At 33.2% G+C, this 23796-nt stretch overlaps 1 protein-coding gene across 1 annotated transcript in view; it reads left to right on the top strand.

The window, feature by feature from the left end:
- Window positions 1-6293, top strand: part of LOC113398499 (uncharacterized) — a 273433-nt gene extending 267140 nt beyond the window's left edge. The window contains exons 5-7 of the mRNA XM_026637260.2: window positions 2865-3061; window positions 5356-5501; window positions 6137-6293. Coding sequence (XP_026493045.1) covers window positions 2865-3061; window positions 5356-5501; window positions 6137-6207 — 414 coding nt within the window. The 3' untranslated portion in view covers window positions 6208-6293. The remainder of the gene's footprint in view (window positions 1-2864; window positions 3062-5355; window positions 5502-6136) is intronic.
- Window positions 6294-23796: the final 17503 nt, after the last annotated feature.

Below are 23796 nucleotides of genomic sequence, written 5' to 3'. Positions count from 1 at the left end.
AAGATTTTGTTTATAAAAAAATTGTTTTGTAATTCAGCTCAAATAACTTGTAATGGGTACTACCTAGATATTTTGCTGCGTATAAAAGGAATCGATGTCTGCAATGTATTTACTGATTTTTACGCAAATGTAATCGACGAACGAGGACTGTCTAGACTAAATAAGTGGTGAAATTGAGAGATCGTTTGGATCAGTATCCCTGTTTTAAATTACTGATCTGACGTAGAATGGAACTACACAGTTTTTAACATTCATCTACGCTTTCGTCGTAATTAGTTATATAAGTTTCTCCAATGAACTGGCTCTCATTATACATTTTATTCTAACTAGTCTTGTTATACGAGGCTCGAAATATCAACGCCAAGTATTCCGATACTAGGTGTGACGGCTAACGGAATGTTCTCAAATCGTGGAGATACGACGAATGGTGTTTTTTTGGCGGTTAACGCGCAAACTTGCGTCTTTTTGGGGTTGAAGTGGACTAGGTTTAGCCGGCCCCAGTTCGAGACTTTGTTTAACGAAGACTCGATTTCAGACACTAGTTTGTTCCGGTTTTCTTCGACTTAAAATGGGCACGTCGAAAGAGATACGCTGCAAAATATATTACTTTCTTATTCCATATCGGAAGTCAAGCCAAACCAATAAACATTATCATCGTAATATTAACTATTCCTTACACTTTGAATTCTGTCACCACCAAGAGAACTATAAGAGTTTATGTCCCCTGAAACTGTTATTTTACTAGTGCACTCAAAATTCAAACCGAAATCAACTGATAAGGATGATAAGGCTGTTTGGCGATAGAATAAATGATAAGTGGGTGGTACTTAGCGTAGATAAAGATTTACCAAATGACCATATTTTCATGATATAGTATAGATTTGCAAGGTCAGACAGACAATAACAAGAGTTCTTTTCAAATCACAGAAACCTCGAAGTCTGTAATTAAATCAACCGTTAAAAAAAATCTCTTTTGTAAGTCCCGAATCACAAAGACCAATAACTTTTTATTTAAACATTATTCTTCGTAGATGAAAACTCTAAAGCAGCCACGACTGTTAAATTATACAAAAACATGACGTATTTAAAATTCATGAACAATCAGAAGTCCGAAGAATCGGTACTCATGAATCCGAAGACATTTACATACCGAACAGAAGTTCTCATTGCAAAGAAATCGCTCCGGTTCAAAACAAAGACAGAAAGAGAGTTATTCATCGACTTATTAGAGTTCAGCTGAGAGATAACTTAAAAATAAAATCACTTGGACAAATCGTTTTAAAATTGAACATATCTGATTGGTCGCTTGTGACCTTTTGAATTAGGAAGCAGCCCGCAAATTTTGTGCAAAGACCTTTTTTTCATTTCCAGCGCATGAGTGGCAAATTAAATTCGGCATTAATGTTTCCTCACGATGCTATCCTTATCCTTACGGCATTTTCCTCAACGAGAAACATAGCTAATTTACTCGACTAGCCCACTTCACAAGAGATTCTCGTATTATAGCGTACTCGCTTACACGAATATTTAACATTCGAAAAAGAGACAAAAACTAGAGCCACAAGTTCCTAAGATTGGAGGCGCATTGGCGTTATAAGAGATGATGGGTGGTGGCGAAACGCCCAGTAACATTTTATTATTTTATTTTACTAATTATTATCTCCAAACCCAATGCCACGATATGCCAAAATAAAGCCACAATTTATTAAAGTCATTGCATAATATTAATATTCAAAGTAATGTTTTTTTATTATACCTAAGAACTTAATTATGAAATATTTAAAATCAATAAAGAAACAAATTATGAAACGCTTCAGGCTTTACCACTTTTTTTTACTTTCACCATTTACTTCAGTTTACGTTTCGCTATGTCGTCTGAGCTGAGACCACTCGTTAGCTGCGCAAAGGTTGTTATTTTTCTTCAATTTAACTCGAATAAATAGACTGCTTTTTCTCTTTGTTACTATTGTATCAACTTCTGTTTGTCTAACGATATCTTATGAACTTACCTTTGAGTTTGCAGAGCAATTGAACTTCGGTGTTCTTAGTTTTCATATCATTTAATGAGCTTTGTATTTACAGTTCAGTGCGAATAATTTCAATATAGGACCTTTTGTATCTGCATGATATCAACCTTTATAATATCGACATTATGCGTCAAAAAATTGGATGAATTTGACAAAATATTTAGTAGTAAGTTTATTTTATGAGTAAACTTGTCACGAGAAAATGTCAGGGGTTTTATAACATACAATGAAAATATGAATGACATATTCATATTGACTCATGTGTTAGAATGTCTTTTTATTGCTCAAACGGTACAACAGTCTTTTGGTCATTTCTTGAGCATAATTCTGATATCAAAGTACACCAAAAATGATAACCGTTGCTACCTATTTAAAAAGAGCCAAGATAGCCCAGTTTTTAGAAAGCGTGCATCTTAACCGACGATTGCGGGTTCAAACTCAGGCCAGCACCACTGAATTTTCATGTGCTTAATTTGTGTTTATAATTCACCTCGTGCTCGGCGGTGAAGGAAAACATCGTGAGGAAACCTGCATGTGTCTAATTTCAACGAAATGTTGCCACATGTGTATCCACCAATAAGTATTGGAGCAGCGTGGTAGAATATTCTCCAAACCTTCCTCTCCAAAGGAGAAGAGGCCTTAGCCCAGCAGTGGGAAATTTACAGGCTGTTAATGTTAATGTTGCTACGTACTTATAACAAATGTCACTTGATAAACGGCACGGATTTCCATTGAAAAACATCCGATCCTAACCTTATTAAAATAGTTAATTTTCAAAAGAGATTTGTCTGTTGGAATTTTATAAATAAGTTTAACGTTGTTATTTCGATACTATAGATAGCAGAAACAGTTTCCTGGAGATCATCAGACTTGGACTTTAAAGAACGAGGGGCATTCAGCCAGCTGGAGCTTACTATCCTGGAAGCGGAACACTATAAGGTCGGCCTGACGTACACCAGCTCCAATCTGAACCGTGTCTATCAAGATCACTACATCTACGACAGAGAAATGGAAGACGACCGGGACATTGTTAGGTAAGTCGCTATAAAAATGGACATTTTTAGATGATTATAGATGATTTTCTGACACACTACGAGTTTGACCGCATCAGTTTTTATTATCAAAATCAAAATATACTTTATTCAAGTAGGCTTTTACAAGCACTTTTGTATCGATATTTTACATATTAAGTAAAGCGACCACCAGTTTAGAATATAGAAACTTAGCAGTAGCTCTTTTTCAACATTTAAAATACAAAGTCATGTTAAATACAATTCCTTGTTTTATAACGGTCATACTCTTGATTTATTTTCTTTTTAGGTGTTCTTGGTGGTACTACGCCTACCACCGTCGACAATCATTTGAACACCTTCAAATAATTCTTTATATACTTAAATAATATTATTACAAATAATACTTAAATTATACATGCGAAAGTAACTCTTGTTACATTTACTCTTAAACCGCTGAACCGATATAGATGAAATTTGGATTGGAGATAGTTTGAGTAGTACAGAAGGACTTAGGCTTTTTTTTAATTCACGCTTCGAAAGGTTAAGGGGTTGACGGTTTGTGTGCTATAAGTATTTTTTTATGAAATTTAAGTGGGTAAATCCACAGGCTCAGCTAGTTATATTAAAAGTGAAATTAGTATATATTTGTATGTCATTTCATCACAAGTAAACCATTTAAGGAATTGTAATTAAACTCGATTCAGAGATATCCTGTGATGTTTATAAGGACGTACGTTTATAAATTACATTTTTAAGCGGTTTCAGTGTTCAGTCGCGTTGAGTAGGTAATTTATTAACATATTTCTGATTCATATTCAGATGTGACGAGACGAGAAATATGATATCATTCAAAGGCGAGACTTGTAAATAACACAGTTCTCTTCAAGGCCGCAATATAAGAATGATTCTTGTTTATTTTCCTTTCAGAGATATTTGTAGACGTAACGAACCATTATTTATAAGACAAGATGTATGGTCCGATCGCGATCAACGTTGCATTTCTTTGATTAAATATTTTTTCTGATCTCCTATCTATGTCCACTATCTTTTTGGTACAAAAACATGAACAATATAATACATTGAACTAAACTAAGACATAATTACATTAATGTGTTATTATGACAGGCAATTAAAATGTTGATTTTTATTGGCACAAAAAGCAAATATTACAAAAAGAGGTTCATATCTTCAATATATTATATAAAATAACAAGTCCTGACTGACTGATTCATCATCGCCGAGCGTAAACTATTAAAGTTAGGGCCATGAAATTTTGTGAGTGGGATCGTTTTATTGAGTAGTCACCCGTACTAAGAGAGGAATTTTGGAAATTCAACCCCTAAGGGTGTGAAAGAGGCGTAAAACGTTTGTATGGAAGTCCGTAATTTTTTAAGTTAGAAACATGAAACTTCATTTTTGAGATACTGATCAAAAATAAGTAGATACGTATTTAAGCGTTTTTGGACATTCTAGCCCTAAGGGGTAACATAGAGGTTGAAATTTCGTATACAGGTTAGTCTTGAAATCCGTAATTTTTTAAGTTATAAGATTGGCGTGCCAATAATGTTACAGAGGGATTTAAGACCTCCAAAATTATGCAACGGAACCAGACTAATAGGAACGGCACTCCATCGTAATGTCAAAAGAGTACAGTTCGCACTTAAAGTCTGCTTCGTCATGAGAATTATTAAAGCACAAGGTCAAATATTTAAAATGGCCGGAGTAGACCTAAGAGAAGACTGATTTTCGCAAAGAAAGTTCTAAATATCCTGTTCGAGAGTGAGCTTTACGAGCACTCTGGTGGATCTAGCCCACGAAAGTTGAACCACAAATGTGGTTTACAAAGAGGTCTTAAATTAACGTAATATTTTAACTTAGTCTGTTAAATTATTTATAACCGATTTCCACTCGACCAAAGTCGCGACTAGTATAAGTATATGAAATTACAAAATAAGTATGAATCCAATTAAATGTTATTGTGAACTAAGTACTCTTTTGAAACTTTTTACGCTTGACATTTTACAAAGAGTGAAACTTACTATCCTTTTTAACCGACTTCAAAAAGGAGGAGGTTATTAACATAACTTGTGTTAAGGATAATTAGTAACGAAAAAAATGTTTTTTTTTATGGCATTGGTTGGCGGACGAGCATATGGGCCACCTGATGGTAAGTGGCCCATAGACAAAGGTGCTGTAAGAAAAATTAACCATTCCCTACATCGTCTATGAGCCACCAACCTTAAAAGAATATTCCCTTGAACACAGTTGTTTACAGTTTTACGATACGATATTTTTAACTGTTAACAAATTCTCAGGTATACTATGGTACCACCTGCAAGTGGCCAGTTCACATTGGGCTGCGTGGCGACCATTTTCGACATCTATGCCCGGAAGAGTGAACCGACATACATAAGGGAAGACGCTCCACATCCGGCATCTGTAACTGGAGAAGACTCATCAGGTTTGTGGGAACAGTTGATAGCTTCAAAGTTATAAAAGTACGAGTTGAAATGAACTACTATGTTTGGTACATGACAAAATACTTACATCCTTTGCTAAATAAAATATCTAACCAAATATATAAAGTAATTTGACTGCATTTAAAATATTGCTATCTCTTTCTTCTGTTAGTATTATTTACTTACATTCGGCTTTGCATCGTTGGTAAATATTATAAGTGATTTTATACAATTAAACATAATATATACAAAGGAATTCAATAATAATAATATATTAACAATTCTAATTCATGCCACAAAGATTCAATTCACATTTACATACATTAACAGCCTGTAAATTTCCCACTTCTGGGCTAAGGCCTTCTCTCCCTTTGAGGAGAAGGCCAATGAGGGTGGTGGATTCACATGTGGCAGAATTTCGTTGAAATTAGACACATGCAGGTTTCCTCACGATGTTTTCCTTCACCGCCGAGCACGAGATGAATTATAAATACAAATTAAGCACATGAAAACTCAGTGGTGCTTACCTGGGTTTGAACCCGCAATCATCGGTTAAGATGCACGCGTTCTAACCACTGGACCATTTTGGCTCTATTCACATGATATATAAAAATAATCATTTGAAACTTTGTTCTAGGTACAATCACGAACCACAACATGATGCTTACAACCGTGTGCGCGTGCGCAATATTGTTGCATGCGTTATGATCATCGCACTGGAAAACAATAAGAGCATAAGGAAACTGAATGTTGTGATAGACATTAAGGGCCTTTGATGATCAGGTCACATTTGAATATAAGAAACTGGAACTGAGGTTTGAGAACATTGGCAAGGTTTAATATTTTGTTTTGACAAGCCGTTATTTTTCTTTATCTGTATTATTTAATACTAATAAATTATTATAATTTTATACTCAAATGATTGAGTTGATTTATTGCACGTACATTTAATAATGGTGACAATAAAATTTATTATTCTAAATAATAATACCATATATATTCAATTTCATTCAATCAAAATTACCGCCTAAAAAGGTTGCTTTAGGATTTCTTGCTGTAACTTATTACGTAGTATAAGTTTGACGATGTGTCAGGTTGATATATTATATAGTACTAACTACCCGCCCCGGCTTACACGGGTGCAATAAGGGTATATACAAAAAATAAAAAGAAAATTCTTATTTTTCCGGCTAGAAAAGTTGATAGTTGTCGGTCTCTAATATTATATGCCCGTATTATACATGTTAACCTTCCTCTTGAGTCACTCTGTAATGTAATGAAAACCGCATTAAATTCCGTTGCGTAAAGATCCAAGCGCACAGTGGGAAGCGACTTTGTTTTACACGATGTAGAGATCGTACACTATGATTTTTTAGATTGGTGAGAACTTATTTCAAATCTCACTTGAAACTGTTATATATCTATTTGCAGTAATAGTTATATTTAATCTCGCATGTCACCTTTTCACATTCCACCATATTGTTCTGAGTTGAGTTTAAAGTTTTTTCTTCTCTCATCTCTTTTTAAAAGAGAATGTACGTTCATTTTTAATATACCTTGGTTACAAGTGAATCTCAAGAACCAGCTTACTTGCCCTTGACCAGTTAAGAGAAATAAGCATAACGCTATTACCAAAGGTACAAGCGTTCAAGTAATTATAAATGATCGTTAATTCGTCTCATCATTATAAAAGTGGAAGGTTTCTGAAATATTGTACCTTCATTTGTTTCGTTATATTAATCGGCCGCAGCTATTGTTTGACTAATAGACAGTAAAACGAAGCTGGGAGCTAAATATGCGTTCTGTTTATCCATTTTCTTCGATCGTCTTCTCCCCTACAGATCCTTATCCTTATTTACGAAATCCACGTCATGCAAGAGGCTATTCAGTTTGGTTGACTTGGGGTATTTCAGACGTTTTTTTGATATTATAATAACAATACTCAGATAAAATGGGAGAAATATTTTATTGAAACTGTTTTGTTGGTATAATAATGTCATTAAATGGTCTTTGGTCTAGTGGATTGGACAGATCTCGATTTTTTGGATTCAAATCCCGATTCTACGTTAAAATAAGCAGTAGGTTTTTCTGTAAAGCGCTCGATGGCAGTCCGAAATTGAAAGATGGTGATACAATTCTAAGACTCAGAAATCACGTAAAGTTCTGGTCTTGTGACTCAACTGTTTCCAACGTTCTTAAGTATCTTTGATTTCAGATCTCAATACTTTTATTACCAATTAAAACACACGGGTATATAAATAAAATATAATTCAATTGATATATCTTACTTGAAAATTAACATATAATACATACTAGGTATTTTTCCCTTTCATATTTGATTGAGATATACATATATCGAATTTATTTACAAAGGATTTCGAACATAACATATTCTGATCTAAGTTTCATACTTACAAAAATAATCCTAACCTATGTTTTGTCAACGGTACTTGTAATTTTTCGTTTTTGTGTCAAACCAGAATTAACCGGATATAACCTGACTAATATACAGACAATGAAATCTAGACATAAACTAAACATCATTACACTTAATTTATATCAAATGTGGCTCGAACATCTATCGGTTTCGCTAATGAGTAATAATAGTTGATATGTACAGTCGGCAACCAAAGTAATGTAAATGAAGCAATTTCTATGTTATGTTCTCTGTCAAGTATAGATATGTTCACTTAAGAAGATGCGTGCTTTCAGGTTAAAATATCGGCGTGCTTTAAGAAATAAAATCTGATTTTTTTTTGCTGACTCTTCTTACATTAGTCATTTCACGCACACTAAGACGTCCTGTAAGCACAAGCGTCACTCATATTAATGCACACCGATGATTTAGCGAAGAGGAGCGCGCCGTCGTGAGTGAAAACTTCTATAAATAACTGACAATAGTGTCAATTTGATTATTGATGTATTACATGAGCTGTGTTGCCGCGTGTACTAGGTTTAAGTTATTATATAATATACTTATTTCAATGTTAAATATACTATATGTGAATATGTAAATAAATTTATTAGTTACTAACTTATTTGTTTTATTTGTTACGGCAGACGTGAAAGGGATTTTGGTTATTCGAATTGACAGGCATGAAAAGAAGATTTATGTTCCAAAATGTTTACCTTTAGCACACAAAATATAGATTTGAATATATATATGAAAAAAAAAAAAAATTCAAAAGAGTTCTATTAGTACAAAAATCTTTTAAAATTTGATTTTTATATTGAGTAAAGTGTATAATAGCTAATTTTATATGAATAGTCGCTGATATATTTACAGTGATTCAAACTTCTAAACATGCAAGAAGGAAAATCGCAACAAGGATAAAGTTACAAATGTCTAAAGAGGCTCTTACAAAACATGACATAGCAATCGTGATCGGCCTGATCAAAGGTAAGCAAAAATATTGTGAAGAGGTAGAAGAGGTTGACGACCTCCGTGGTCGAGTAGTGTGTACACCGGTTTTCATGGGTACGCCACTCCGAGGTCTCGGGTTCGATTCCCGGCCGAGTCGATGTAGAAAAAGTTCATTAGTTTTCTATGTCGTCTTGGGTCTGGGTGTTTGTGGTACCGTCGTTACTTCTGATTTTCCATAACACAAGTGCTTTAGCTACTTCCATTGGGATCAGAGTAATGTATGTGATGTTGTCTAATTTGTATTTTGTATTTGTATAGGATACATACATCGTTTATTTCGTGAACGAAGAAAGACGGACAAATGAGTCATCTGCTGGTAAGTAGTCATCGGCCATCGGTCATCTCCAACCATAGACTTTGGAACTGCAAGAAATATTTCTCTCCACACAGCTCATAAGCTACGGTCCACTATATTGTAGACGTCGTCCCTGGTACTAATTTATAATTATAAGATTGACGATAGGAAGATAAGTTAGTGGAGCTTGGTAGAAACGTCCGACATTACTCTTATAGACAATTCTCTAAAATCTAAGGTTCTTTAATAGTTTTAAGCACCATTTTTAGATAGCTAGCACATTTCCAACAATTTGATATTTACAAGCCGTTCAGGAAGCACTTTCCAGCTTTAATCAGGAATATCAAAAGACATGAATAACTTGATACTAGAGAAAAATATACTGAGTGAACTCTGCTCATAAAAATGTAAAGTAGAATCAAGATTTTCCGCTGAGCTGTCTTCGAGCTAACCTTAAGGTATAAACCGAATCCTTATGTAAAATATATGGTATATTAAGCTTGGTGAATATTGCTAGAAATGTTTAAAGTTAGAAAATCACTTCGGCTGATAATGTTACCATATATGACTTTTCTTTTACTTCCATTTTAATATTGTACGAAGTTGCTTTGAAAGAAGCAATAACTTGTCATTATATCATTTCTAAGATGCGCACTTAAATTTTAATACTATCATTATAGCCCTTTGAAAGCTCAAAGCTTATTACTTTCATGCTCGGTGATGTAAATAAATATCGAGAGGAAACCTGCATGCGTCGAATGAAATTCTGTAATGTATAGCCAACAACTTGCAGTGAAGCAGCGTTGTGGAATAATTTCTGAACCTTTTCCTTATCCGAAGAAAAATGCCTACATAACAGAGGTTTTACTGAACATAAAAAACGTATATTTCCAAGAATATAAGGAAATTATGGAAAAATCTATGAAAACCATTAAGGTTCTGTATTATATAAGTCTACTTATTTTTTATTATGCAAACTCCATAAAGAAAGGAAAATGCTTACAAATTCAAACGATTTTAAGGTCCCTATGACTTATTCAGAGATCGCTAAAACTCTCGACGTCAAATCTAAAATATTCTGTATTGAAATAGTAGCAGTTAAAAATTAACATTCCACCAAGAAGAACTTGTTAGAAATAGTAGGAACTCTTGGTCATATGATGCCATATTAAAATGCAAATTAAATAGCAGTTACTTACCATTAGTAAAATAAAACGTAAAAAGAACCAACTTTAAATATTATCATTCAATTGAATCAGTTAATAAAATTACCAACGCAACCTACCCAGTTTAATCTTGGACTGGTGGAATACAAAATGAACTCGTTCCGAACGATTTGTCGTTGAAATGCAAAATCCACCTCCAACTAAAAAACTTTCCAGTGTCGTAATACAATCCGCGATAACTTCGCTCAGATCCAAATCTCTTATTCAATTTTAAACACACCTCCACAACATTACCACCTTTAACCTGAAGATATAAGACACGAAATCCTTCAAACTTTAAGCGAGTTTACTGAATCTTCGAAAGTCAGTCGCCGGTGAGGAGCATTTGCGTTCGATACATTACTTATCTGAAAGGGATAAGAGCTAATTTCGTTTAGAGTGTCAGTATCAATGTCGTTATTTCTCAAGGAGTGGAAAGGGTCCTACAATAAAGAGTCGCATTGGAGCAAAGCCAGCGGCAAGTGCGCTAGTCAGCAGCGCTAGTCTTGTTACGTTGATGAGGTTAAGTCTGCGAGGAAACTTGTTTGGTAATTCAGGTTTGGCTAATAAAAAATAGATTCAACTGTTTCTATCAAAGGAATAAGTTTCAGCTTCATATTAAACTGTGAATGAGGTTTAAAATTTACTTTATATATGACTCAATGGAAAATACCCAATTTGAGGCACCTATTGATACTGTTTGAGTCACCATAGTAATTGAAGAGCTCCATTTTACGCATCCTGAAATAGAATGTACTCAACGACATGGAAAAGTGCTTGGAAATATAGGGGCAATTATATTTTCTTCGTAAAAAACAGACAACTTTCAAATAAAACCGAAGAGTGACCGATTATATGACAAACAGCTTTACGTGCATTCCGAAGTATAGATAATGTACAAATGTCAACCGTACTAGACTGACACTAAAAATTCACCAAATTCACCAAATTGACCAAATATTTTTTTTGTCCAATCTAGATTTCAAAAACTCTAGATTAACAAACAATTTTAGTTCTGATTGCTCCTTTTGTTGCTTTGTTTTTAATAAATCTATTCCATCTTGTGTGTGCATGTGCACTTGTTCGCCCTAGAGCGGCGTAGTGGTTCCAAAGTTCCAAGACTTCTCAATGAGACAATCTGAATCTAGTAAATATCTTAAATATTTACTTTACTTATGAAATACTTAGTCAGATAAACAGTCTTTATAAAAATACAAAACTTATTTATTAAAATAACAATTTCAAAATGTCCAATAAACCAAAAAAATGTTCTGATCAAACTATTCAACTAAAAGGCGAACCGAACTCCACGCGTCGCTAATTTTTTTATAAAGACCGTGAAATTCGAACAGCCCAAAGTTGTTGCGTATCTTAGAAAGAAATTCTTTATAACGCCATCGAAAGTAATATATTCATTGAAATACCTAATAAAATTGCCATTGGACCTCTCCATTCACATATCATCGGTTTCGTCCCTAAAAGTTCTCTTATATGAAATGTATTATTCCTCTTGCCCACTTTTTTCTAAGATTATGTATACGACTGTATATTTTTTATTACGTTCAAAGAAATAATATTCTTGTAATACTTTTATATTGATTAACTTCAATTATTTCGACTTCTTTCTTTATGATATCGGTAGGCGGACGAGCAAATGGGCCACCTGATGATAAGTGGTCACCACCAATAGACAATGACGCTGTAAGAAATATTAACCATTCCTTACAACGCCAATGTGCCCACCTCGGGAACTAAGATGTTATGTCCGTTGTGCCTGTAGTTACACTGGCTCACTCAATCTTAAAACTGGAACACAACAACACTGGGTACTGCTGTTTGGTGGTAGAATATCTGATGAGTGAGTGGTATCTATCCAGGCTAGCACAAAACCCTACAACTAAGTAAATTTGAATTTGGAATAGCTTTTGAGTGTTAAAGATTATGTGCAATGTTCGGTCAGGTAATTATAATAGGTTAATTATATGATTGACAGGATCTGACATACCGACCCAATGAAACACTACTAATAAATATTTAAGTTGTTGACACTATAAGGGTCGTATGGTAACCGACGGCAAACACTAAATTGTAATATACCCAACTCACACATATAGCATGTTTGTGTGTGCTGGGTATATTCGTTTGATATACATTAATATTAAGAAACTATATTTTTTATTAAGTTGTTTACATAATAATTCATTTACATTAAGGGCTTTATTATATTAAAAACTATCTTAGCCATCCTTTAGATCGCGAATGCACCGAATTAAAATTTTAGGTCGCTTGTTTTGGTCATTACCTTACTCACTCCCTTTTAACCGGAACACAATACAACTACGTACAGACGGGATATACAAAGTTAATTTGTAATTCACAGATATATAGATATTTAATGCTGATAAAGATGGCGTAGGGGTCGGGCCAATAAAAAGTAATTGGATGTTTCTGTCGAAAAAATCCCAATTATTGCCAGATGCTTAAAATTTGTTAGTCCTGATACTCCCGTGCCTCGGAGAGCAAGTGAAGGCGTTGGTTCTGTATAAATTTGAACCCTCTACGATTCTTCGATTTTGACTGACTGTAGATTATTTAGATTTATTAGTAAATTAATTAGTCAAGTCGAAAGATCTTTAATAATTTTCTTAATCGGATAGTATTTATTATAAGTTAATAAATATTGTGACGTCCCTGTAAACCAATAAGGGGGGGTAAGTTCTTAGTGCTTGCCTATAATATGGATATCAAATGAAAGGACTTACTGAGAATACGAATGCGAGTTTAATTACTAAAAAGTAAAAAAAATAGTTAAATGTAAAAATAAAATTTTACTGTTAACTATAATGTCGTTTTATACTTTTACAATTTAACAAATACATTTGACATTTTATATGATAAAAAAGCTTGTCGCGAGATTTACTTGTGTTGATAAACAGGTAAATTAAATAATTTGATTTGAATAATTTTACCTGTTAAAATTTTCAGTCTAAGTAAATACGATTACTCAAATATGTTCATTTATACACTTAAGATTAATTTTAGTTACGATCTTTCTGTTATATTAACTTTTTCTATTTTTTAAACTATGTTTGTATATAAAGGAATGTTCTGATGAACAGTCCACACTAGTTCAGAAGTAAGAATTTCATTACTAAATCAAAAATAAAAAAATACTTTATTCAAGTAGGCTTTTACAAGCACTTTTGAATCGCCATTACAAAAGCGTATTAAACGTAAAGCTACCGGTTCGGAATGTAGATTCTACCGAGAAGAACCCCCAAGAAACTCAGTAGTTAGTCTTTTCCAACATTGGAAATATAAAGATAAGTACAATTATATATGTACATGCTAGAAAGTCAACAAGTATTAGCTCCACGCTTCTCATTATGATATTATGTATAAAATATGTTTAACTCAAAAAAAATATATAATAAGCCCGGCAAGCCAATTTAACAAAAAAATTCTTTACGATTTACTTAAAATTAAAAAAGACACAACATATTATACTTTTGACTTAAATAACTTAAACATGAGACTTATTACCCTTATTATTAGCTTTATATATGTATATATTAATTTAATCCCCCCCCCCTATATTTAACCTCCGGAACTAATTATACAATTGTTAAAATAACGTCACTGGCAGAAAGCTGAGCTGGTAGAGTGCTATAGGGTATAAGTTATATTGATATCATATTATAATAAATTGCATCCGCGAGAAGCCGGGGTGGGTTACTAGTTTAATATAACTATTTAAACTAATTAGTATCCCTAATAAACTATTACGGTCTCGTTTAAACTTTTCAAATCCGATTTTAGCTTCCGTCGCCAACTGTATCGGAGACATTTAAATTTCATGAAGGAGTCCGACTCAATATCCCGAGTGCGGGCCATTAGTTGGCATCGGTTGGCACCGCGCCAGACAGACAGACAAAGATGCTGCCAAACAGAAAGAAGCCCGATTGTCAGCGATACCGGTTATCAGGCTGAGGTTTTTGAACGTTCCGATGTTTCGTATCGATAAAATATGATATTCTCTTTCAGTCCCCGTATAGTTTCATTTCTTTTTAGATAAACTATTTTAGAGTTACATGACTTTGTTCGTGTGAACTTTGAACACAGCTTAGTACAGTATGTTTTATTTCCTATCATAGCAGACAATTTATTAATTAATTATATCTATACTTTGGGATTTATACTAAGTTAAGTAAAAGTAACAGCATGTATATATCCCACTGGGCTCAAACCTTCTCTCCATTTGAGGAGCACGCTTGGAGTTTATAACACTTCTATGGTCCAATGTGAATTGGTGGATACACGTAGCAGATTTTCATCCGACACATGCAGGTTTCCTATGATGTTTTCTTTCACCGGCCAGCACGAAATTAATTATTAAAACATTATAAAAGCACGTGACAATTCAGTGGTGCTTTCCTCAGCTTGAACCCACAATCGTTGCTGTTCTAACCATTGGGTCACCTTACCTTGAAACTTTCATGATAGTCTTGTTTAAGTAGAAGCTATAGTAAGTAACATAAACATACATAATCAGCCTGTAAATTTCCCACTGCTGGGCTAAGGCCTCCTCTCCCGTTGAGGAGAAGGTATGGAGCATATTCCACCACGCTGCTCCAATGCGGGTTGGTGGAATACACATGTGGCAGAATTTCGTTGAAATTAGACACATGCAGGTTTCCTCACGATGTTTTCCTTCACCGCCGAGCACGAGATGAATTATAAACAAATTAAGCACATGTAAATTCAGTGGTGCCTGCCTGGGTTTGAACCCGAAATCATCGGTTATGATGCACGCGTTCTAACCACTGGGTCATCTCGGCTCTTTTTATAGTAAGTACTACTGCCAATTTAGTTGAGACGGCTCAGCGGTTGGACTTGTGAATACCAACTGATAATTTCAAGGTCAAGTATTAACAGGTGTTAAACGATAGTCTAGTAAGTTTACTTTTTAAATTTTCTTTAAGGTAAGTCGTAAAACAATGAACAAAATAACTCGGTGGGTTAACAACAACAGATAAAAAACAATTGTAGAGCTCATGTTATACATAATATCTTAATAATGCAGCTCTGATTTCCAACCTAGTATGGCTTGTTCGTCAGAAGTTCAAGACTCCTTACTACGACTTCTTTTGCCTTATTGTTGAAAGAGAAGAAGGTGAAAAGCGCCTGAAAAAACTACTAAAACGAATTTATATTAAACTTATGTAAATTGGAAGATACAGAAGATACAGTTCCATGACATTTTCTACGTCAGGCGACGGTTTTGCTCGTAAACATATATTAATGACATGTTGATTGAACTAACGTTAAATCCTCGATGAAATTAAAATGAAACAGTTACTAGATCTGAGAAGACAAAGCTATATGAAGCTACTTGAGCCGCATGTCTCGGCAAAGCAGCGCTTCAATCAATTAGCAGCGCCACTTCAGCAACCCAGAAAAGTAAGTTCGTAATTGACTTCGCAATGAAAGCGGAGTTTTTTGAGTTCTTTCATAACAGAAATCCTATTAACGTGGTCTTTTGTTCTCAACGAGCTCATATCGCGCCGAGTGGGCTGGAGTTGAATTTTTAAACTGGTAAAAATCTATGGTTTAAAGGAAATTTGCGAGGATTTTACCCGTTTTAATTTTAGATTTAGATCCTCTGGGAATTCATTGAATAATAAAAAAAATACTATTATTGAAGTATTTTTTATTTGAACTCCTGTATTGATTCTATTCATAAGTTTTTGATAAGCAATTGCAATTGTTACTATCATCCCTTGACTTGACATGAGTCAGTCGAATAGATTTCGACGAATATGTTAAATTACTATAATATTAGAAAGTACGACTGCTGAATGAATGAATTATTTATAGCCGGTCTTCGGATTATGTAAGGATTCTAACGATACTCCACTCACTCAAATATGTTCAGGTAATAAACTCACATACATAGATGAATCCCTAAAAAATTACACTACTTTTTTATGCAGTTGTGTAAAATATAAAAAAGGCTATTTTTTCACCAGATTTATGATGAGTGTGCAATGAATGTTCTTGATAGCAGTATCAAAGACCTTTGAAGACTAAGTACATTTACCTTACCGAAGAATATGTGCAATTTGTAGATAGTTGAAATTAATCTTTTTTTTTGATAAGTGGTCACCAATTAATCATTCCTTACATCACCTATGCGCCACTAACCTTGAGGACTAAGATATTATGTCCCTTGTGCCTGTGATTACACTGGCTCACTCACTCTTCTAACCGGAACACAACAATACAGAGTACTGTTATTTGGCGGTATATAATATCTGATGTGGTACCTACCCAGACGGGCTTCCAGACAGCCCTACCTTAATTTGGTACATTTTAACTTATGAATAAGCTTTCAAATTATTTGGTTTCCCAACATTAAAGTTTCTCAAAATTTCTTAATAAATGTCACAATCACCGTAATTCAATCTACTAGAAAAATTGGTATGGAGTTTAAAATCAAAATCAAATACCTTAATCAAAAAGACCTTAAAAGAAAAGGTAGAAAATCAGTAGTAACATTTTATTACACAAAAATTGCATTAAAATCTTTGAACTCACTCTAAACCTCCACACTGTAGAGTGTAAATTTGATATTGAATAAGATCCAAACCAGCAGTGAGATGAGAACAGCAGTATTCATGATCGAATGAAGATGTATTAAATTTTCCGTCCTGTCATTTTGTCTTAAATTAAATCAGCCAACATTGCCTTAACTCAACCAGCTGTCAATCCACGTCAGGTTTGACCAGGTTACTATTTCGTTGGCGATTAGCATCTGACTTAGTGAATAGATCATGTTGATCTTAACTAAGTCGTGTATTCAAGCTGTCATTGAGTTTGTCTACTGGTATTGTGTGTAATTGTAATATACTAGCCATCCCCGTTTCCGGGTAGAAGGGTTTACATAACATATGTTACAAGAATATAATATATTTATAGTTTTCGTTTCGAATTTCGACCATAAAGTGATCACCAGGAATTATCAGTAATAAAAAAATAAATGTATTTACAACTAGCTCATTTCTATACTTATAATAATTAAAAATAATATAATTAGAAAATGTTACAACTTATTTTTGTTGCCCTTCAACTGCAACAATAAGCGAAATAAAAGAAGGGTTTTTTCAGTAACAAAACGTAACAAGTGACAACGTTGATAATCATTTGAATAAAATCCACCCAAAAAAAAGGCAAGGATTGTAATATGGTGCTGGACTACGACTTCACTATTCTAAAACTGACACTAAACCAGAGAAAAATAAAAATATTTAATCATGTATTTAAAAAAATATCTTACTAAACATGAATTTCCACACACACAGAAAACTAAACACTTATACAAACGTCTAACCACAGATACTTTGTGATAATGTTCTATTATTGATTTTTGATGTTATAAATTGTATAGCACATAAATACTTTATCTGTATATTGTGCTTAAAACAATGAATTATTGTGCTTTTATAAATCTCGGTGGAAGACGCTTTCAACTGTGTTAACATAGTTAAAGCTAGTACAGTCGTTGACATAATCTCTCTTACGATGTAATAATTATATATTAATTACTATTATTTCGTCAAAATTCAGAGATATTTGTAACATAAATAAAATGTAAATAATAAAAAACAATCTTCTTCAAAAATGTGCCTGCTTTGAATTAGAACTTATCGATATCTTATACCAATTCAATTGAAGTGGAACCGTCTCGAAGCAATACCGAACCGAACACGAAAAGAATATTCGAGATCAATTCATAAATAAATAAGATATAAAATAAAATACAAGACGTGACGATACGTGATGACAAATGTCAATATCAACAAAATGGCCGAATATATTTCTCTCGCCCTCTTCCGAATGAGTGAGAGAGATGGAAAAGATCTGTAGTTGTCTATTTTGAGCGACTTGACACTTAACTTCGCGTTACCCTGTTCGCGCGCATCATAGAAATCTCTAATCATTTTATTCATAACGCGCTTCCAGAATATCTTTGAAAATATGTACCTAAGCAGATAACTCGCAGTATGGCCCCTAATCCAAAATAACATTTATACGTAGAAATCTTCGATAATGTTACATGCATTGTTTAAACATGTTGTAATTTGTTCGCTGGTAGTATCTTCTAAATGTTATTTGTCAGAGTAAAATTTACTCTATTTCTAAATTTTATTATATCTATTTTAAAAATATGATCATCCAACACCACCTTACAAAAGTTTTAAAATCAAAATCTAAATATACTTTATTCAAGTAGCCTCTTGCGAGCACTTTTGAATTGTCATTTTACATGATTAAATAAAATTGAGGCTACCACTGGTTCCGTATGAAGATTCTAAGTAGTTACTCTTTTACGTAAATCAATTACAAAGATTATTAATTACTACAATTAAATGATTACTTATCGTGAATGAAAATGAACGAATACTAACTCCACACTTTTTTATCATCTACATAATTCTTCATCGAGTAATACGTCTAATTAATTACGTGTAATTGAAATTTATTAATTAGCAAAGATAGAAGTATTTGAAGCTTTATTAAAGAAGCGAACATCTTGCCCATTTATCGCATGACCGCGGGTTAACTGTATAGTAAAAACAAAATAAAAATAGTTTAAAAAACTAAAAAACACGCTTTTAGCACGCACTAAAAATTACGAAAGCAAACCCTTTCATTTAATACCCATATCATGGGGGTGCATTTCAAATAGCCAGTCCGCCATCTTGGGGAAGCCGCCATATTAGATTTGGAATGACGTTTCTTAGCTAATCATTTTTCATTCTAATCGAAGATCGGAATGTGGGTCAAATTAAGATTCCAAGATTTTCTTACATACATAGTTACAAGTGAAGCTAATATGAGCGTGTTAAAAAGGATTTTTTTGAAGTAGGTTAAAATTATATTATATTTATTAGTCACTTGGGATCGGTGACTTAAAGTGTTATCCGATGAAAGATTTAAGATAAGTAAGACTATGTCACACTAACTCGGCAAAGCTCAGACTAAAACTAATGTGCGTATCATTGTTCTGCGTCTAGCGAAAATGTAGTTCACGATCATTTATTTAACGTCATCATTTAAGCCCTATCTTGACAACTCATATTTACTTTCGACTGGATACTTATTTTTCAGAGAAATCAGCATGAGGTTGGTCATTGTTAAATAATGGTGATCAACTCGATGCGCTCAGTTGTTGTCAAATATCGAGAGATATATTGAGAGGAAAAGGTTAGAGAAGGTGTGTCACTTTTGTCCTTACGCGACGATTTCGACCAATTCAATCTACTGTAAGCCGTTTAAAAGAACTTCGTTCCAATAAATATATACAGGGAAAAAATACAGAGTATTTCGCTTATAAAATGAATATAAATTCCTTTTATTATTTTCACATATAGAAGACAAAGTAGAGAGTGTCGGAGTAGAGAAGGCATGACAGTATAAGAGAGCCTCATGCACGTGTTAGATTTTTTTTATAGAGAGTTAATACATTATGTCAGGATATTTTAAGATAATTTCTTTTTCTTTATTATTTTATTATATTTTAAGGTTATAAGACAATAAAAGATTATATATGAAACACAAATATTTATTTAGCCATTATAATAGCTGTAGTAAACGTAATATTGTATCAATTAATAATTACAATAAAATCAATTACCTTAATCAAAATATACTTTATTCGAGTAGGCTTTTACAAGCACTTTTAATCGTCATTTAACAAACTATTTAAAGTAAAGCTACCACCGATTCGGAATGTAGATTCTACCGAGAAGAACTGGCAAGAAACTCAGTAGTTACTCTTTTTCAATATCCAAAAATACAGTCATGTTAGTTAAATACAATTATTCTAACCTTGTATATATAATACTAACTTTGTATATTGATAATTGCAAAAACACAATTCATATATTCATCAATAATTTAACAAGCAATAATAATTACACTATATCACAAAATTATATCGTACCTTAAATGTTAGCAGGTTGCTGGTCCAGGATCAAGTGAAAAGTAAACGTAAAGTAAAGTGTTGTGTACCGAGCTTCCATCACTTATATAAGCCTCACTACAAATCACTTGACTCACAATATTGAACAGAAAAGTCATAGTACCCTCTTATTTATTAACAATGTTATCAATACAATTCAAAAATAACTTAAATTAAAATATTGTTATTACATAATTGATTAAAACATACAATACATAGTGTAAGCCTTGTTTGTAATCGTCTAATTATTTATTTATTTTTTACTTAATCTGACACATGCAGTTTTATCCCAATGAAACGAACCAACGGGCGTTTCATATCCAAACATATTTATATAAGATATTAAGGACATATAACTCCCTAAGCCCGTTTTTAGTTAACAAGACCTGGACGAGGAGGTTCCCACTTCTATAAACTTGTTTTGGAAATCGCTAACGACCTTTAATATATATACTACCGGTGTACGCATGTTCGGCATACATTGCTGTTTTGCTTTAGAAGCATCTCAATTTGTCCGTATATGTGCAATGTGAACAGTTCAACACGATACGAAGGAAATAGTAAATGGTGAATATGGAGGATTATTGCTCATTCAAACGATGAATTTCGTGTCGCTTATGAGATGGTAGTTTCGAATTTCAATTTAGCCATATGAGATTATTCTATAGATTCTATAAGTACATATAAATTGTGTGAAACTTTGAATTATTTTTTAAGAGAAATTCCTTAGGAATTGTTGTTATGAAACGAAAAAAATTGCCAGAGTAACTACAGGCACAAGGGACATAACATCTTAGTTGCCAAGGTTGGTGGCGCATGGATATAAGGTATGGTTTATATTTATTACAGCGGCATAGTCCAGGGGCGGTGGTGAACACTTACCATCATTTGCTTGTCCACCTACCTACATTGTAAAAAAAATACTCGATAAAGGATTATATAGATGCTACAAAGTATGGAGCTACTTAGGATAATGTTTTTGATAAAATCTATGTAATTGACTGTCGAAAAAGAGTAACTAGTTAGTTTCTTGCCGGCTCTGCTCGGTAGAATCTAGAAAAGCCTGGAATTAGTATTTTTGGAGTTCCATGCTACAATAATTACAATACATAACATTTGATTTATTGGCTTTGCATTAATGTAAAATGACGATTCAAAAGTGCTCGTAAGAGCCTACTTGAATAAAATATATTTTGATTTAATATAAACCACTACTCACAGCACCAATTTAACGCTGATCCTAATTGATATTTTTAGTCACTTTTGTAATTAATGTCTCTCATGATGTATAATATTTTACACAAGTACTTCATTGACGGCCTCCGTGGTCCAGTATTGTGTACACCAATTTTCATGGGTACGCCACTCCGAGGTCCCGGGTTCGATTCCCGGCCGAATCGATGTAGAAAAAGTTCATTAGTTTTCTATGTTGTCTTGGGTCTGGGTGTTTGTCGTACCGTGGTTACTTCTGATTTTCCATAACACAAGTGCTTTAGCTACTTACATTGGGCTCAGAGTAATGTATGTGATGTTGTCCAATATTCATAATTCAAAACAAATTATATTACAAACACACTGTTACACAGTAGATACCTACCACCAATAACTAATAAATAAATTAATAAATCATAATAAAATTATATAATCATTTCATATTATATAACAAAGTCCTCTCGTCGGAGATCTGAAGGCGATAAACTCAAATACTACCGAAAGTATTTTCATTTTCATACGGTTTTTACCTGAGGTCGATAAAATTTTATAATTTATCACTGGTTTTGTGTAAATCGGAATATAAGACCTTTATTGTTGAAGATGTCGGGAAAAATTATGCCGACTGTAAGTACTAACGTCCGCTTAACTCAATAGAGTTTATTATTTACGATATAAACATTTTATCTAGACCTTTATTCTATCCGTGCGAAGTCCGGACGGGTAGCTTGTACAATAAACTACAGTGTATATTTACAAGTTCTCTATACGTTTCTAAACCGGCCGTAATGAGACAAGCTAATTGTTCTGCGTACGCCCGCAAAGATTCGACGCTTGCAAAAACATCAAGATTTTCTTCACGTGGTTGCTCTTCAATGCATCACTTTCTCTTAAACGTGTGAAGCCGCTACTAATAATTAATATATTAATAATATGCGAAGCTAGCATAATTTTGTAAGCTAAGATAAACGTATTATAATATCTTCTATAATTTTCCTATTTCTACGCTCAGCAAACCCAACTGAATGGTTGAAATTCAATTCAGTTAGTTGCTTAATGGCTTTCAGTCGATCCAAGGAGCAGAGATCATTTCGACAATGTCAGGTGGGATTAATGATAGTCTATAATAGCCTAATATTCACTTGGTCTGTCATCTAACATGATAACCGCTTCAATGGTCACCATAAATAATTCGGTCCAGTAAGTCGGTTGGATTCCGTAGCAATCTGCTTGGAAACTGAGTATGCTATTTACTAGCATGCTTGTTTATAAGCTCTTAGTATAATCTTATTTTGACTTAAACTACCTTTATTGTCTTTAGTTGAATATATTAATTAGTAAAAACTATATTGTCTATGACTAAATCTCATTGTCTTTGATTGTTCTATTGATATCAATTTATAATATTTGACAAAACGCCAGAAGGCTAAGTATGACCCAACTCAGGGTCTAAGACAAAGGAAATAATTTAATAATGATAATAATTTATTCTGATATACAGACATGATCGATATTTTCGCTATTTAATAAACATAACTTTGTATTCGAATGTTGGAAGAGTAACTATTAAGTATCTTGTCAGTTCTTAGAATCTACATTTCGAACCAGTGGTAGGTTAACGTTTAATACAGTTCTATTAAATGACAAATCAAAGTGCTTGTTTTTACTATTTGAATTAAGTATATTTTCATTTTAATTTGATACAGAGTCAATTTTTCATGTATTATTACTTGGAATTTGGAAATTAAGATTCTACAGCACAATGGGCCGCCTAGCGATGAAAAAGTCGCAGAATCGATCCTGACTCTTGGGCTATTGTCGCGATCACTCTTTACACAAGCTTTAAGCTTAAAAGGAGATGTAAATAGGAATATTAGTAATTCCTTACTTAATAGGGGGAATTGCTTCTTAAAAAATTACATAAAATTGCATTTCCGAGTCTTGGAATTCCGATTTCTGTTTACGAGTTAAATATGACATAATGGGTATAGTACGACACAATTTAAAGGTAGCATCGACAAATTAAAAAAAAAACCTCGTCAATTTGGCGAATGTATTTGGTTATATGATCAATTTTCTTTTTATTTATGATCAAATTTATATGATGTATAATAAATATATATTAATAATGATTCTC

This window comes from Vanessa tameamea, chromosome 26 (assembly GCF_037043105.1).
Source record: "Vanessa tameamea isolate UH-Manoa-2023 chromosome 26, ilVanTame1 primary haplotype, whole genome shotgun sequence".
Lineage (NCBI taxonomy): Eukaryota > Metazoa > Arthropoda > Insecta > Lepidoptera > Nymphalidae > Vanessa > Vanessa tameamea.
This window is presented reverse-complemented; position numbering and strand designations above follow the sequence as displayed.